General features: G+C 35.2%; 1 protein-coding gene across 3 annotated transcripts in view; it reads left to right on the top strand.

The window, feature by feature from the left end:
- The window catches only part of LOC116423382 (mitochondrial amidoxime-reducing component 1-like), a 42,366-nt gene extending 34,563 nt beyond the window's left edge, over positions 1-7,803 (top strand). Inside the window, exons 7-8 of one of the 3 annotated variants that reach the window (XM_031967086.1) lie at positions 5,750-5,878; positions 7,528-7,803. In XM_031967086.1, the coding sequence (XP_031822946.1) occupies positions 5,750-5,876 (127 nt within the window). In that variant the 3' untranslated portion in view covers positions 5,877-5,878; positions 7,528-7,803. Of the gene's footprint in view, positions 1-357; positions 1,450-5,749; positions 5,981-7,527 lie in introns of those variants that run through there. The other 2 variants (XM_031967085.1, XM_031967084.1) reach the window with 2 other exon arrangements.
- Positions 7,804-18,101: the final 10,298 nt, after the last annotated feature.

The following is an 18,101-nucleotide window of genomic DNA, read 5'->3' as shown; positions in this document are numbered from 1 at the left end:
TTAAGACAGGTGGTCATAAATTGGGGGGGGAAAAGGGCCCTGTAGGCACACATAAATTATGGAGAAGCTAAGTCAACATTAGAGTTAGAAAATAGACTCTCTGTTTTTGCAGCAGGGAGCCATTTGCTTGAGCCCTTTATGTCTGAGTTATTTAGGAAATGATGCTTTCAGACTCCCCTATCTGAGCTGGCTAGCCTCTCTTCTTGACAACAGGAATTGGGGTTTGCTAGCAAGTGATGTCTTGTGGGCAAAGTATTAGAATGTAAGAAATAGCCATGGCTAGCTGTTTTTATATAGGGATTTTAGGTTTCCAAAGTGCAACTTTCTTACTTGAATCTCAATCACCTTGTGTTATAGATGCATGCAGATAATATCATATAGACAGGAAAAAAGACTGAGAAGAGTTTCACAATTGTCCACAGTGACGAAGCTAGTAATTGTCAGAAGAGAGAATGGAACACAAATCTTATCTGACCCTACGCTGAATGAACTTTCTACTAGGCTAGAGATTCTTAAATTTTTTTCTGTTCAAGACTCCTTTTTGCCCAGGAATTTTCATGCGATTGGACCCCATCTCAAGTCTGAGCTGAAGTGTTTCTGGCAGCATTCACGTATACATGGTGCAAAATTGTTCATGTTGTGTATCCAGAACCAAGGCTGCAGGAAAGTCATTCCATGTAACATGGGCAAGCATCACGTGTTTGATTATTAATTAATTTTTTGGTCATTTGGTGTTCAGAGATCTTTTATAGCTGCCAGACTTTTCACAACCCTCATATGTAGTTATGCAATCCTATATGGGGTCACAACCCACAGTTTAAGAAGCTTTGTACTAGGCCACAATGCGTCTTTGATGTTGTGGGAATTACCTAATAGCAATAAAATCCTGGATGAGAAGACATGATATAGCTCTTCTCAAGTTCTGATATGGGAGCTATATAACATATATAAATAGTATATATAAGATCATATAAAGCAATATATGTGTAAGAATGGGTGATGTTGGATTAATGAATTAGCAGGTATAAAAGGAGAGTTAGAGCACACACTACAGTGGAGTGCATACAGTAAGCACCTAATAGATGCTGGTTGATGAATGAATGATTTAATAATAAGCTAGCCTTAGAAACACTTTCTCAGTACCCACATACCCAGTAAGACTACTGGTTTATGAAATAGCATGATGTAGTGAGAAGAATTCTGAATCAGGAGTCAGAAAATCTGGCTAAGTTCTAGCTTTTTAGTAGTCATGTGACTTTGGGCAATTGAAAAACTCCCTGAGTCTTCATTTTTTCATCTGTATAATGGACATAATAATATTACTTGTTCTTCCTACTACACAGATGTGCTATGAAGATGTGCTGTTATGGGAGAATGTAGGTAAAAGCAACATGTAATCTAGAATCTAGAGTCATGAAATAAAATCCTATAATCCTAAAAGATCATTTTTTTTGTTGTTATTTTCTAATTATGTCTGACTTTTTGTGACTCCATTTAGGGTTTTCTTAGCAAAGACATTGGAAAGGTTTGCTTTCCTTCTCTAGTTCATTTTATAGATGAGGAAGTGATTTGTCCAGGGTCACACAGCTGGCCAAATTTGAACTCAGAAAGATGTCTTCCTAACTCTAAGCCTACTACTCTTATTCACTTTGTCATTCTGCTGCAAAATCATCAGTGAGGCTAAAACTGGATTAGGGGAGCTGAATGACTGTGGGTGAGGTAATAGCAGAATTAGTGAAGATCCTAGGATGACCAGGAGAAAGTAAACACTAGCACATGATGGGTTGAGTTTCAGCTCCTTCCCCACTTCAGTGAAGCAGATACCCAAGCCCACATGATCCCATCCTCTTCCTAGCTAAGCTACTTCTGTAGAAGCAGTGGGAAAGAGTGCAAAGGCTTCAGCTGCCCTGAAAGATCAGCTGGGTAGAGCTTTCCCACCATCCCTCAGCTTTTCTCAACTGTGTGCTTTTTCAAACTGTACTATCCTTCTTCCAGAATTAGTACCTTTATTGTAGTACACTAGGTTCTATGGGAAAAACTGAGAGCTCTAAGCAGCATTTACTAGGGCTTTCTGGGAGGATGAGGCAGCAGGAACAGCAATTCTCATTAGTAATACAGAATAGCCAATTCTCTTTGGTTCTAAGTTACAGAATATTTGCTAATCTGAACTGGAAAAAAGGAGTTTCTTGAGTATAGTGCTCTACCAATGAAATTACAGAGCCAATCAAAAAAATACAGAATAGGACTAATAGTATGTTGGCTGGAGACATTAGGGGTTGAGTTGGTGAATCCAGATTGACTTTTTGGCAGTGAGAAGGGAGAGTTGAAGATTCTAAGAAGCCAAACTTTTTTTAAATGAATGACTGACTTTATTAAAAAGCCAAGCTATTTCCTAGCAAGTATTCTCCACTGAGGCCTTAGAAGAAGCTATGTAAAGCATGACAAACTGGAGAGAAGTTGCTGGTTTGTTCATTTGTAACTATACAACAGAAAGGACAAGACTAGAAGGAGTACTCTCCTTATCACACAGATGTAGAAACCAAAAGAATAGTGAGCATTTAGAGTTTTTTAAGGGTTGCAAAACATTTTCTAAAATATCATTTCATTTGATCCTCACAGCAACCCTGGGAAGTAGATACTATTGTATATTATTCCCATTTTATAAATGAAGAATCTGAGGACAACATTGGTGATGTAACTTATCTAGAATCATACAATTAGGAAGGGGCTGAGGCTGGATTTGAATTCAAACATTACTGTTTCTAGGTCCAGCACTCTGCTAACTAGTTAGTGAAGTGATTTTTCTTGTTATTCATATAGTGGAAATGTCAGAATTAGAACTCAGATCTCCTAACTACTAGTAGTATTCTCTTAAAAAAAACTTCAATAAGGAGATCTCAAAGTCAGCAGAATTTGACTGTTGTGATAATCCTAAAACAGAAACTTTTAAGCAAAAGGGACTCTATCTCTGGGAGTGGGCCCCAAAGTGATAGATGCCTAGAATATCCTGGCTTAGCCATCTTACTGACAGGTGATGCAGACCAGAAGGGCTCCCAGCCTCATAGACTCTTCAGGATCATAACAGAAAAATATTGTCAGGCTGTGATATTATCATGAAACAGATTAGGTAGGCTGAGTTAATTGATCATGGCATATGGAATTTATTCACATAAGGTAGCTTTTGGGTATAGTTAATTCGTCTTCTCATTCAAGTTTTTAAATTTGAAGACAAAAATTAGGAATAAGCTGTTGTAACACTCCTTCCTCTCTTCATTCCCCCTCCCTATCCACTATCTCAAAAGGTTTAGTCATAGGGTTTGAATGTTTGGTTTGCTGACCCAACCTCTATGGTGAAATAGAGTTATTGCTATGTATAAACAATTTCCTTTAGGAAAGTGGATTTGGGTTTGAGTTGGAGTAAAAACTGAAGGAAAGAATTTCACCCTTTTTGTTTCTCACCCCTCCCTTTACTGTTTCTTTCTCTGCCTTTCTTTATGTTTACCTCCCTCCTTATCCCTCTCCATCTTTATCTGTCTGGCTATCTCTTTTTCAATCTTTCTTTCCCTTTCTCTTATTATATCAGTTTTACTGGAGCCTTCTCATTCTCTCTCTTTCTCTACTTTAGGTTTTTGTAATGTTAAATTTCATTAATTTATTCATTCAATGGCTATTTGTTAAACATATGGCACTGTACAAGAGAAACTATGGGGGATACGAAGATGTTCAAGGCACTGTCTGTATTTAAGCAGTTTATAGTTCATTAGGGAAGATAAATTTGGGGAACAACAATACAAGGGAACTAGTGATAAGTGCCATCTGATTGATGTAAAGTGATATGGAAATTCAGAGAAGGCAGAATTTGCTTCCAGTTGAAGTGAAAGGCTTTATGCAGGCAGTGATATTTAATATAGGTTTTTAAAGATGGGTAGTTTAGATGGAAATTGACTGGAAAGATTGAATGAATAAAATAGTTGGAGACTGGATGGAGATCGGCTATCATGGGAATAATTTGAAGTTGCAGCATCGAGAACATGTAAAGTATATTAGGGCAAAGCAAAACGAATAGCCTACTTTGCTTGGAAGTACCCATTGTGTAAGGGAATGGAAGTTCTAAAAGATAGGTCTATTAAAGTAAAGTGGAGTCAAATTGGGGAAGATTTGACTGCTAAACCCTCTTGAATGGGTTTAGAGACAATGAGATTTCACCTGTTAGATGGACAATATATTCATTAGAACACAACCTCACCAATTCTTACCCATCTCTTCCTGCTATTTGTTAATTTCTTTAATATTTTTCTACCTGAGGGCAGCTAGTTAGTGTAGTGGATAGAGCACCAGCCATAAAATCAGGAGGACCTGAGTTCAAATTTGACTTCAGACACTTAACACTTCCTGGCTGTGTGACTCTGGGAAGTCACTTAATCCCAATTGCCTCAGCAAATATATATATACCCTTCCTCTGAAAGACACAATAATAAAAGTCATAGTTTCTGCAGAAAGGACTGCTGAAGATGGTATAACATTTCTACCCATAGTCAATGTTTATGTCTCTGTAACAAAACATTCTGTAAACATCAAATTCATATGAATAGTAAATGTAACACAATGGGGAATACCAGTTGATAGACTACTTCCTTGGCTGTCAAAAATATATACAAAACACAATACATTTGGACATTGTAACAGTATGTGTATAATAGGGTTAGAGATAACAATGTTCACGTAGACTGTGTGGGGTGTGGTGAACTATTCTAGTCAACAACCAAATCAATCACCAATTTCTCTCCCATTGACTCATTTTCTTATAAATATTAAAGTCGTAAGGCAATTCACAAATTTCCCCATAGAGATGCACAATTTCTCTTGTTAATTAATCAGTTATCTACCCAATTTATAAACAAATCAAAGAAATCTTTTTTTTTCTCCTAAGTTTTTATTCATCTCAACATAAAACCTTATTCTTATAGACTCTGACAAACATTGATGGTACTAGCTAAGCAATTTATTAACAGTGTAACAAATAATAGAAAGATAATATTTAAATATTTCAGCAATGTATTAACTGAGAAAAATCATAGCTAGAGATATCTCCAAGCATAAACTTCAACTACTACCTTCTCAACAGACATCAGAACTAGAAGTTTATTATTCAGGGCTCTCAGGATGAAAATTAAAAGCTCTCCAGATTTCTTTTCAGAATATCTTTATCACAGGATAAAAAATCAACTCATTTATTTCAAAATATTTCTTCAATCTTTCTCAAAGATGACAGTTAACTCAGTCAGCTTCTCAGTAAAGAAATTCTCTTAGTCCTTTCTCTCTTAGCCATGATAGTTAAATTTTTCCAGATGACAATTAAAATTTTTCTCCCCAATACTCTGTTCCCTTAGATAGAGTAATAATAATATCATTTAATGATGGGGAATTCCCCCAGTGTAACACTGGTAATAATGATAATAATAATAGCAATATATGTCTATGTATACAAACATATGTAATGTATATGTTATTATAGTAATATATAGCATAATAAATATACATGTAACTTTTTGGTAATTTCTCAACAAATATTGTATAAAATTGTGTATTATTCAAAAGCTACACTTAACCACAAAGAAAACAGTCATTCCAGAATGCCAAGAGGATCCATGGTACCTATCTAAGTGAACTGATTTCAGGAATGTCCACTTCATTTGTGATTCAAAATAATCTTTTTTTTTTTTTTTTTTTTTTTTTTTTTTTTTTGCAGTTATCGACAATGTGATCCCTCTGACCAAAAGATATATGGCAAGTCACCTCTCTTTGGACAGTATTATGTCCTGGAAGATCCAGGAACAATCAAAGTGGGAGATCCAGTGTACCTCTTAGACCAGTGACAGTATCATCTCTTTGTGTGACAAATCCTTTTTTGCATATTTTCTGGGAAACAATCCCTTTAAGAACAGTTTTTAGAAATTAACATACTCACAATCTCTTCTGATATGTGTCCTCCAGTTGTTATCTTTTAGTTGTTATCTTTTATCCATGTATGACTTCCAGTGTCCCAGAGAACTAAAAGAAGATATAAGTTCTTAATGCAGCTAGAATTTCTGAGAGTCACTCAATGGATAAGATGGGCTTTTCTGATAATTATTCTCTTTTAAATGGGAGTATCTGGGTGGGTGTATGGAGATGGGTAATAAAAAAGAACAAAGCACTCTCTTAGGTCTTTGTATTGAGGAGAGGAGAATGAGCTGCAGCAATCCTCAGTCTACTCTCATATCACCACTAACTATGAGAGAACCTAGAGACTAAATAGAGAAACAAAGGAAAGAAAAAAGATAGCAAGATAAAAAGAACAAAAAATACTTTGGAGGGTGAATTTTGTTGTTGTTCAAACATGTCCAGTTCTTCATGACTTTATTTGGGGTTTTCTTGGTAAAGATACTGGAGTGGTTTGTCGTTTCCTTCTCCAACTCATTTTACAGATGAGGAAACAGGTAAGGCTAAATGACTTGCCCAGGGTCACATGGTTAGTAAGTATCTGAGGCCATATTTGAATTTAGGAAGATGTCTTCCTGACTCCAGGCCCAGCTCTCTATTCACTGTAACACCTGGTTTAAATCTCTATTTCAGAAAAGTTGAGTAACAATTAAAACATTCCCCAAAGGGACACTAAAATTCTTATCTTCTTTAGAAAGACAATGAGACATAATAGAGTAACTCTCATACTCAGGAAAACCTGAGTTCATATCCTGCCTTTACATTTACTTATTTACTTGTGTGACCATGGGTAAGTCAGTGAACTATTGTGAACTTTAATTTCCCTTTTGTAAAATGGGGATAATAATGTCTAGAGTACCTACCTCATAGAATCTGAAGCTTAAATGAGATAATATATGTGAAGTACTTTGGAAAATTTAAGGTGCCATGTGACTAGATGATGATGAGGATGATGATGATGATGATGATGACTTGGAGCTTTTAAAAAGATACAAATTGGCTACCCCTACATGAGCCTGGCATAATTGCCTTTTTAGATAGAGTTGGTTAGGATTAAAATGATGTATCCTTGCCTTGGATTCTGCTATCTCTGGACTATATGATAACCACATGACAATTAAATAAAACCACTAGCTATTAAATTTTCCCAGGATTTAGGATAAACTTAAAAGTACATTTTGATGTGTAATTTTAAGGCTTTAACTGCTTTTAAGCTTCATCACTTGATTGGTCAGTGCCCAGAGAAATGAGGATGTCCTCAGATTTTTGTGGACCTGATAAATGGTGAACCTTTTAGGGGATGGTAGGTGAGCTTGGGATGTCTAAGGAACTAGAAGATTGTCCATGTGTGATTTTGGTCATTTTGTCCCTGAGGAATTGAAAAAAGAGGAGTGATAACTCAGAATCTTAATTTAGAATGTTACTTTAGAATGGGAAGGTTGAATATTGGTCTAACCTGTTAAAGTCGATCTAAACCAATGTCATAAAAGTATGGATTGTTTGTAAGCAAATTTCACAAGCTCTTTCCTTAAGCTAGTTGTGCAGCTATGGGAGGTCTTGTCATCAGTCTGCTCTGGAGTTTGGGGGACAGAAATAGAATATGGTAATGTGATTTTAAAGTGAGCAACTACTGAAGAAACTTTTAAAGGCAGCAAGAAGAGACCTTGTTACTTTGTTTATAAAGAGAAATGTCTAATTTTTCTACTGATTGATTTATAATTCTTAAATTGTATATCTTTATATGTCATTTTGTATCCTGTATATCTCATTTTCTTTCTTTGTAGCAGGAATTTGATTAAAATTTTAAAACCATGAATAAACGGAAATTACTTTCCTTGTTAAAACTTTGTCCTCCTATTCTCCTTCCACTTCCTGGCAAGAAGTCTAATCTTGTGAACACGGTTGATTTTTTTTTCTTTTTAAATAATTTATATTTTTCCAATTGCATGACAAATTTTAATTAAAAAATTTTAATAATAGATTTTTATTTTTAAAATAACATGCAAAGATAATTTTCAACATTCACCTTTTTAGAATTAATGAAAAAAAATACAAAGGATAGTGGCTTAGCAGTACCAAACCTAAAACTATATTATAAAGCAGCAGTCATCAAAACCATTTGGTACTGGCTAAGAAATAGAGTGATAGATCAGTGGAATAGATACACATGACACATTAATCAAAAGCCCTATAGTAAGCAAGTATTTGATAAACCCTCAAACTCCAGCTTCTGGAATAAGAACTCATTATTTGACAAAAATTCCTGGGAAAACTGGAAAATAATGTCAGAAACTCGGCATAGACCTACATCTAACACTCCATATCAAAATGAAGCCAAAATGAGTACATAATTTGGGCATTAAGGATGATACTATAAAGAAATTAGGAGAGCAAGGAATAATTTACCTATCAGATCTTTGGAGAAGAGAAGAATTTGTGACCAAAGAAGAACTAGAGAACATTATAAAAGGCAAAATGGACAGCTTTGATTACATTAAATTAAAAATTTTTTGCACAAGCAAAACCAACAGAAACAAAATTAAAAGGGAAGTACAAAGCTGGAAAAAATTCTTTATAGCCAGTGTTTCTGATAAAGATCTCATTTCTAAAATATATAAAGAACTGTGTCAAATTTATAAGAATAAAAGTCATTCCCCAAATAGTCAAATGATATGAACAGACAGTTTTCAAATGATGAAATTAAAGCCATTGATATGCATATGAAAAAATGCTCTAAATCACTATTAATTAGAGAAATGCAAATTAAAACAACTTTGAGGTACCACCTTATACCTCTCAAATTGGCTAAAATGACAGGAAAAGGTAATGAAAATACGGAGGGGATGTGGGAAAACTGGGACACTAATGCATTGTTGGTGGAGTTGTGAAATGATCCAACCATTCTGGTGAGCAATATGGAACTATTCCTAAAGGACTATAAAATTGTGCATACTCTTTGATGCAGCAGTGCCATTACTGGGTCTGTGTGTCAAAGAGATCATAAAGGAGAGAAAAAGACCCATATGTGCAAAAATGTTTATAGCAATTCTTTTTATGGTAGCAAAGAAGTGGAAAACGAGTAGATGCCCATCAATTGGTAAATGGCTGAACAAGTTATGAAAAGATTTACATGAACTGGTGCTGAGTGGAACAAGAAGAACCAGGAATATATTGTATACAGCTTAACAGCAAGAATGTGCAATGATGAAAGACTTGACTCTTCTCAATGGTTCAGTGATCCAAAAAAATTCCTATAGACTTTGGATAGAAAATGCCATTTGCATCCAGAAAAAGAACTATGGAGACTGAATGTAAATCAACACATGCTATGCTCCTTTTTTCTGTTTTTTAAAAAATTTCTCCCAAGGTTTTTTCCTATTGCTCTGATTTTTCTCTCCCAACATGATACATAAAGTAGTATGTATTAAAAATATATTAATTAAAAAAACATTCACCCTTGTAAAACCTTGTGTTCCAAATTTTTCTCCCTCTCTTCTTTCCACCCTCTCCACTAGACAATTAATCCAATATATGTTCAACATGTGCAATTCTTCTATCCATATTTCTATCTTTATCATGCTGCATAAGAAAAATCAGATCAAAAAGGAAAAAAAAGAGAAATAAAAAAAGCACAAGGAAACAACAACAAAAAAGGTGAAAATACTATGTTGTGATCCACGTTCAGTCCCCATAGCCCTCTCTGTGGATGAAGATGACTCTCTCCATCACAAATCTATTGAAATTGGCCTGAATCACCTCATTGTTGAAAAGAGTTGTGTACAGTTTAAATAACAATTTGACTCAATTCACCAATTATTTATTAAATATTTGCTATGTGCAGAACATTAATACTAGACAAATGGTTGGTAATAAAAAAGACAACAATAAGACAGTCTCTGCCCTCAAATTCCGGGCCCAAATGAGATCATAGAAGCAAAGCACTTATTTTGTAAATTATTACAAAAGAGAAAAAATGTCAAATATCATCACCACTATTAGAGTCTGACACATAATTATATATTTTATCTCATAGAAAGTGGGCACAAAAGTTATTTTTTTAAAAGTAGGTGCCACATACATAGAGTATTAGCTGTTAGTCACTTTATTGTGGCTACAATAAAAAATGTGCCCAATAAAAAGTGACAGTAAAAAGAATGGACTTCTTAAGTGAAGGTATAGGAGGGTATGAGAGAAGTACAAAGGTCCTCTATGCTACATTTGTTGCTATTGGGTTTCTATACATTGATAGTTAAATGGAAAATTGAGGCAATTATCATGATAACTTTAATTCAGACTTTTAATTTTGCTTGAAATGCCTAAATAATTAAAACAAATGTTTTGTTTATCTGAAAAGTGATCTCCATTTCCTATTGGATTTAGATGCATAGACAATACTCCCAGTATCTTTCTCCTTATGATAAAAATGATATAGGAATGATCATAGCCAGTTTTCACATACTGACTTAAAGATCTCAAAGCTCTTTATGTACATTAACTCATGATCCCCAATGTATTCCACAAAAGCAATTTTACCAAGTATATCTCTAAAAGTTTTCTTCTAGAACCTAGGATTTTTCAAGAGCAGTGACTATGACTTTTTCTTATTTCTAAAAGTAATTTACATCAATATCCAGAGCTGAGTAGCTGGAATGGAGTTTGCATCTATCCTATGCATCCCCCTTTGGAAAGGATCCCTTTTTTGGCAGAAGGCAGATGAAGCTCTTTTTATTCTTCTCTTGATAAAAGTAGATAAAAAGCTGATATTTCTAAATTTTTTAAAGTAGGGATGCCCAAAGGTGTCTCCTTAGTTCAGCTCTGGTTCTTCCAGAGCATGATAGAGCGTGCTAAGTCTTTGCACCTGGTACCATTTGACATTCAGATTTGTTTGCCTTCACCATTATTTCCTTGATATGCTATTTCAAAGGCTCTACCTTTGCTCTACCGTGCTTATCCTAACTACATTCCCTATCCCCACTTGCCCCATTTTTTGATCTAAGGATATGTGTCCTTAGACACAGGGACAATGCTTATAGGGAGGCACTGCTGAGATTGTTCTTGTGATAGTTTACTTGAACACAAGATGATTTGTCTCAGGGCATCTAGCTAGTGTAGTAAATAGAGTGACAGACTTGCAGTCAAAAGGAGCTGAATTTCAATCCACTTCAGACAATTATTGACTGAGGGATCCTTGGTCAGTCATAGCCTCTTTCCATCTCAGTTTCTTAGAGAGAGAGAGAGAGAGAGTGTGTGTGTGTGTGTGTGTGTGTGTGTGGTGTATAAATGAATATTTAGATATATTGCTGGTACCTACAAAGATATGCTGTGGACTGAAAAACTAGAAAGCATGAAGTTTGGAGGTGGAAGCCTGGGGCTTGGGAAAACTTTTTAAAAATTATTTTTATCTATACATATCTGCACATCTTTACATGAGACACAGGAAATGGTTCTATTGCCTTGGGAAGAATGCAGGGATTGGTTTCTAGAAGAGGAGAGTCAGCAACTAGAGGTGAAAGAAGCAGCCCTTAAACCAATGCAGCAAAAGAAAAGTCCTGAACATCAGAAAAATAAAAGGAAAAGGGGAGGGGAAGTGACTGTAGTCAAATATTTCCCTTATTCAGGAAAATAAACTTTTTAAAAAACAATTGTTGCATATATTTATGACTTAAAATATTAGGTCAATTGAATATATTTTTAATAAGTATTATTACACAATTCTCTAAGCATTTCTAATTTTTCATTTTAATTTGTTCCTCCCCTAATTTTAGCAAATGTATATGTGATGTTCTTATTTAAATTAAGCAATCCTTAAAAGTCTATTATAAAAGAATTATCTCCTCCTTCTAGAACCCCTCAAACAGTTTCTATACATTTAGTGAATTTGTTGAAGTAAACATAAGCTCAGATTCTCCTTTACCTCATCATAATGCTCTCCTGGATCAATCAATTAGCCTATGACATTAATGTCAATGTCAATTATGAACATTAATTATGGGAATCTAGCCTCATATACAAATTGTGTATGTGTGTGTATGTATGTGTGTATACATACATACCATTTATGCTCTTCTCTGTCACATCACAGGACCTACTGAAACCAGAGTTAATATTTTTACCCCTGCTATGAGGTCTTATCATAAAGAGCCTCCTATTTTCTGAGTGGGATATATGTATTGCATTACAGAAGTTGGGGAAGTAGTAATAACACCATGTCAACCAGCTAATATCCAAGTGATAGATTGTGATTGCGTTTTGTAATTCTCTATCCTTGACATTAGGGTTGAATGGCAGAGTCATAGCTAGGAATTTTATACGTGAGCCATTGGTGTGAAAGGGGTCTTCACTAGGGAAGAAGAGCAAATACCACCCAAAGGAAGAAGGGAGAACCCAACATGCCAAAAGACCTTCCTTGGGGAAGAAGCACAGTTTCTGATAGAATCCAATTTTAACTAATTATTATTGATAACTAGGTTTCTTCCCCCCACTCTTGACATCCAAGGGATAGAGTGATAACCCCTGCAAAAAACTCACGAGATGCTTCTGAGGAGGGTTCTAAAAAACTTGGAACCAAACCCCAAATCCTCAAAATATCATGACAATATTAGGCTTATAATTATTTTACTTGATAATTAGATAATTGGATCATTTAATCCAACTCCCTAAAACATAGGATCATAGATTTAGAATTCAGTGCCATCTATCAGAGGCCATATATTCCAACCTCCTGGTTTTATAGATAGGTAATTGAAACTTTCTCAGGATGATATAGTTGGCAAGTGAGAGAGGGAGGGATTCAAATAGTTTTTCTTTACTCCAAGTCAGTATTCTATCTTTTACACCATACTATTTCCTCTGGTTTTACAGACAAGGGAACTGACATACCACATAAGGGAACTTATTTTCCTATGGTCACAAGACAACTTCTTTCTGAAATTGAGGCTAAGCTGAGGTGGAGTCAAATGAAGCCCAAATTTCAGACTGTTAGAATTGAAACAAGTCTGAGAGACTACTTTGTGCAATTCCTTCAATTTCATAGAAAATGAAACAGACACCCATAGTTAATGTTAGAATAGAGACTAGAATCCAGTTTTTCCAAGTCTTTTAGTGATATTTTAGTCAGGTTGTTGAAATTTGGCCAAGTCTCACTTGGGCACACTGATGCTTCCCAAGGATCAGAATTAGTCTCATGACTTGGGAAAAACAATCAAGTTAGAAGAGTTTCCTCTCAATCCTTCCATGATGCTCACTAGCCTCCAAACTCATTTATTCAATCCATCAGCCTCCCTTAGGGAGAACAGGGATCTGGGCCTACCCCCAGCCCTGTCGTGTGTGGGGAGGAGTATGATAACAGTAAGACAACTGGCAGATGGTCTGCATATCCATGATCCCTGTCTCCCTTTCCTCATCCCATTATGGTCATTCTTGAAGGCATGAGTTATCATGAACAGAGGCTACAGTGAGCCTCCTCTCCCCTAAATCTGATGAGAGTTTGGTTCTCCCAATGAAGACTTCCACATTCTGTTCTACTGCCAAGAGAACCCACTGAAAATGAGCCAGAGGATGACAGAGTCACTCTTCTGATTTCTAGTGGGATCCTACTTCCAAAAAGTTCTGCGAATACTATGATATCACCTTACTACAGTTCCAATCTGCCATAAGGTTATCCCTTTCTTCCTTAGAGGAATATAAGTATTGTTGGTACCTTTTAAATTTTTACCTGGGGGCAAGGTTCTTGTAGCCCTATCCTAATACCATCCTCCCTCTGCTATCCATATGCTGAGAGGAACTTCAGGAATCATTGTGTCCTATATTCTTATTTATATTCCTTGTCACCCTGGTTCTACTAAGTTGGGGACCCTAGTTCTCTTCAGCAATACATGTTCTATAAGCCTCCTTCCCTTGATGCTCGTATTTAGATGCTATGTGAAGAATGATTCTCCAATTGCCCCCAGAATCTCAGAATTTCTGCCAATTTGTTTTTTAGCCCATAAACTATTTAAAACCCATAACATTTATTTTTCATTTCTTTTTTTTCAGTTGGGATTAAGTGACTTTCCCAGGGTCACACAACTAGAAAGTGTTAAGCGTCTGAGGTCAGATTTGAACTCAGGTCTTCCTGACTTCAGGGCTGGTTCTCTATCCACTGCACCACCTAGCTGCCCCTATTTTTCATTTCTAATGAATTGTTTAATTCCAGAGGCAGTGTTGATGTGCTATTTGTTCCAGGTATTGAATGCCACCCTCCCTCCCAATTCTATTTGAAATATAGCATCAGGAAAAAGTAGTAAAGAGATTTCTCAGATGTTCTTATAGCAGGGAATAGATTAATACAACACACCAAAGCAAAGCATTCACATCCTTGGAGTCCCTTTCATATGGATGTTCCCTAGAGTAGTCATGTCAACTACAGATCTATAATTAAAATTTTGGAAAAGAAAAATCCAAAAAGAGTTCTGCTTTGATGACTGAAAATGAGATGAAGCCAGCTCAAATCATTGTTTTTGATTCATTAACTCATAAGGAAATATACCTTAAAGAGATATTTTTACCATTTATTTGCTCAAGAGGACAAGACTTACAAGTCTCATTGAGATGTGATTGGAGTGGGTGAGATGTTAGGTGTTTATGTTTCGAGAAAGATGTTGGAGGTATTGAGGCAAGTGGGGCATTTGGTTTTTGAACACTTATGAGATTTCAGTCTCTGCCAGGTAGTGCCTCCATCTACTTTTCTACCCATCCACCACAGCACAGGAGTGTCTGGTGTGAAGGTTGGGGGACAATATTATCTGACTCCACTTTAACATAGTAGGTTCAGACTTAAATCAAAGATGCAAATCCTTGATCAATTTGGGAAGTGTAGATTGATTTGATCAATGGATGAAAGCGCATGACAGAAAATATTTTTATGAGATTGAAAAGAATCTATCATACCCTTTAGGGCTGTTTTTGTTGCTCATCTTTCCTTTCCAAAAAGGACCAAGGAAATCAGGGAGTGAAGGGTTGTCTTGCCAGTAATTTGGATTTAAGAGATGCAGAGTGGCAGGAAGTCATCAGCCCCATTCTCTCTTCCTGAGTCAGTGTCAAGATAAAAATCAAGACAATGGTAATGGCCAGGGATGCAATGAATGACCCTGGAATATTCAGTACAAGACCAAGCTCTAAGCACTACAGAATACCTGTTTTATTGTCTTCATGACTGTTGAAACAAATGTTCTCATCCCCTCCATAGCCATCAGTCAGGAATTGGGAAGTTTGGCAGTGAAGCTACCAAGCTTTTGGACCCTCTAGGCTTAGGAGTACTTTGAGAAGCCAAACCCTAGTGTCTTTACTAAAGGGAAAGAAGGGCTAAAAAGAGATGGCAAGAGGTGAGGGAGAAAGGAAGACAGGGAGGGGAAGAAATGAGGGTTAGAAGTGAGGACAAGAGGGAAAAGTGAGGGTAGGAAGGAGGGAGCTAGCCAGAGGGAATAAATCATTACCCCAATTCCATTGGCTATGAATCATAGACTAGACCAGTAAGAAAAAATATATACAACTGGTAGCTCACACACATACATACAGAGACATGAACTGAAAGCAAACATGGTCAAAGAACCATGAGAAAGTCGGAGTAGTTGTGGCAAGAGTAGTGTTGGTGACAAACTAATAAAAATCACGGGGAGTCAAATGACACGTAAAAATTATTTACAAGGTTATGTCATAGAAACTTCCTTCTTTTAAAAAAAAACTGATTTTTTTGATTTATTTTGTTTATCAAGGTGGAATAGCTTAATGTAGTGGAAGGAAGGCTGGATTTGGATGAAGGGAATACTGGTTCAAATCCTGGTTCTTGCCACTTCTACCTCTATCATCATCTCCCTGGGCCTTGGGTTCCACATTATTCAAATGAGGGACTTAGCCTATTTGACCTATGTCCCTTCCAGTTCTAAATAAATGTTCCTTCTGCCTATATTTCAACTAGATCCTTCCTTTTTTTTTTCTATTCAGAGATCTAGTAACAAATAATATAAAATAAAAAGAAGAGAGAAAAACAATTCAGCAAAACTAATCAATACATCAATTCGGCCTGATAGTATACTCAATATGATGAGTGTGGTGTCTCAAAAACTTGCTCCAAATGAACATTTTGCTTAAAAATATCAAGTGGAGTAATTATTTTTGTTCTAAATTTTGTTCTAACATTTATATAGAACCCACTTTTAATGAGCATTGGTAGAAAGAATAACACTGATGAAGGGTCAGTGTCTCAATGGCAAAATGAAGAGCAGGAGAAGTAATTGGATTGAATATTCTGACAAGTGGGGAAGAGATATGGCAATATTTAATGAAGCCCTTAGTCTGTGTTTGAAGGGATTACCAGTGTAAATAGAATATTCTGTTTTATTGGCATATATGTAGCATTTTAAGATTTGTGATATGTTTTTGCAACTATTAAATTATTTCCTCCTCATAACAACACTGGGAGGTAGCTGCTATTATTACCTCTATTTTACAAATGAGGAAACTGAGGAAGATAGAGGCTAAGTGGCTTGCACAGGGTCACATAGTTAATAAATATCTGAGTCTACATTTGAATTCAGGACTTTCTGACTCCAGGTTCCATGTTCTGCTCACTACACTGTCTAGTTACCTCATGCTGTTTATATATTGATGGGGCAACTAAATTCAATAACAGACCACATCTAATGATTGCTACTTTGGGAAGTATATGTTGTAAATTTCAATTTAGAGATGATAGAGTTTCTGTATTAGGAAGGATTGTTTTTTACTGAAATTACAGTTTATTAACAAATGACAATGACAAATTTATTATTGACTGGAATTGATAATATTGAAAAATATTTAAACAGACATTATTTGTTATTTTATCTGTGAGAAAGGTCACAACCAGAGTTATCTCACTCATTGTAACGGCATGTAACTTCACTTCTGAAAACATAGTCCCAAATGATTTAGTTTATTTAGGGAACCAAATAAAGTCTCTTAACAGAATCCTCTTCATCTTCTTCACCAGATAAAAACTGCAATAGTTTCACAGGGGAAAAAAATCCCCACATTTTTCTGCTTTCAGAAGGAGTTTTGGAAGTTTCAAAGTCCCTTTGGAAGAATTTTTTAATTTAGGAAGGGAGAATTATGAGAGAGGAGGACCAAAAGTAAAAAAAAAAAAAAGTTTAATAAGTTACAAAAGGAAAAGGAGAAAAAATCAATTATAATTAATTAAAATAAAAATGGATGCTCTTTTTTACTTTTAAATAATTTAAAAAATTAATTAAAAATTTAAAAGTATTATTTTTGAAAATATACAGAAAAGAATAGAAAGAAATTTAGAAGGAAATACAGATAAGCAGGACAACTTTGGAACTAATATATTGAATTTATTATATACTTTAAAACATTAAATTGTGTATAATAAGGAGATACAGATAAGCATGACAGCTTTGGAACTAATATATTGAATTTATTATATACTTTAAAACATCAACTTGTGTATAATAGAGACTCACTGTTTCGTATAAAGTCCTCTTTATCTCTTTGTATTTAGAAAAGTCTGTACTTGTTTGTATTCATCAAGTTCAGAATAACAAAATATATTTATTTTTTACAAGACCCCTCTGAACAGTAGATAAAGCACAACTGTACAAGTACACATGAAGAATGGTCAGAAGTTGTAGAAAAGGGAAAATATATGCCCAGAAGCAAAACATAAAGAATGTTAGAGAAATATAATGATATATTCAGAACAAGAGTTTTTTTAAAAAAGAAAGTTAGAAATCAACCCTAGTCTCAACTTTCCTTCTTCTCACTCTCTAATTTTAAAGTTTTTTTTTTTTTTTTATTTTTGTTCTGCAAATACTTATTAAAGTTAGGGGAGTTAGGGGAAAAAAGAAAAAAAAAAAAACTAGATCATGGGCCAGAAGTCTGGGATCTTGTCTCATTAGGTCATTGAAAGTTTCCAGATCTTTTTTGTCTCTCATGAATCTTCTCCAACAGAACTGATCTAGTAATAATAGGGAAGAAACAAATTTAGAGATTTTACAGATCACTACAAAATTAAACCCATAAATGGGTCTGGGAGTAAGACAGAATTTTATTCCTGTTCTGTTGTTTATTTAACAAATATTTGA

This window comes from Sarcophilus harrisii, chromosome 4 (assembly GCF_902635505.1).
Source record: "Sarcophilus harrisii chromosome 4, mSarHar1.11, whole genome shotgun sequence".
Lineage (NCBI taxonomy): Eukaryota > Metazoa > Chordata > Mammalia > Dasyuromorphia > Dasyuridae > Sarcophilus > Sarcophilus harrisii.
The sequence above is the reverse complement of the archived record's forward strand: the minus strand, read 5'-3'. Positions and strand labels throughout refer to the sequence as shown.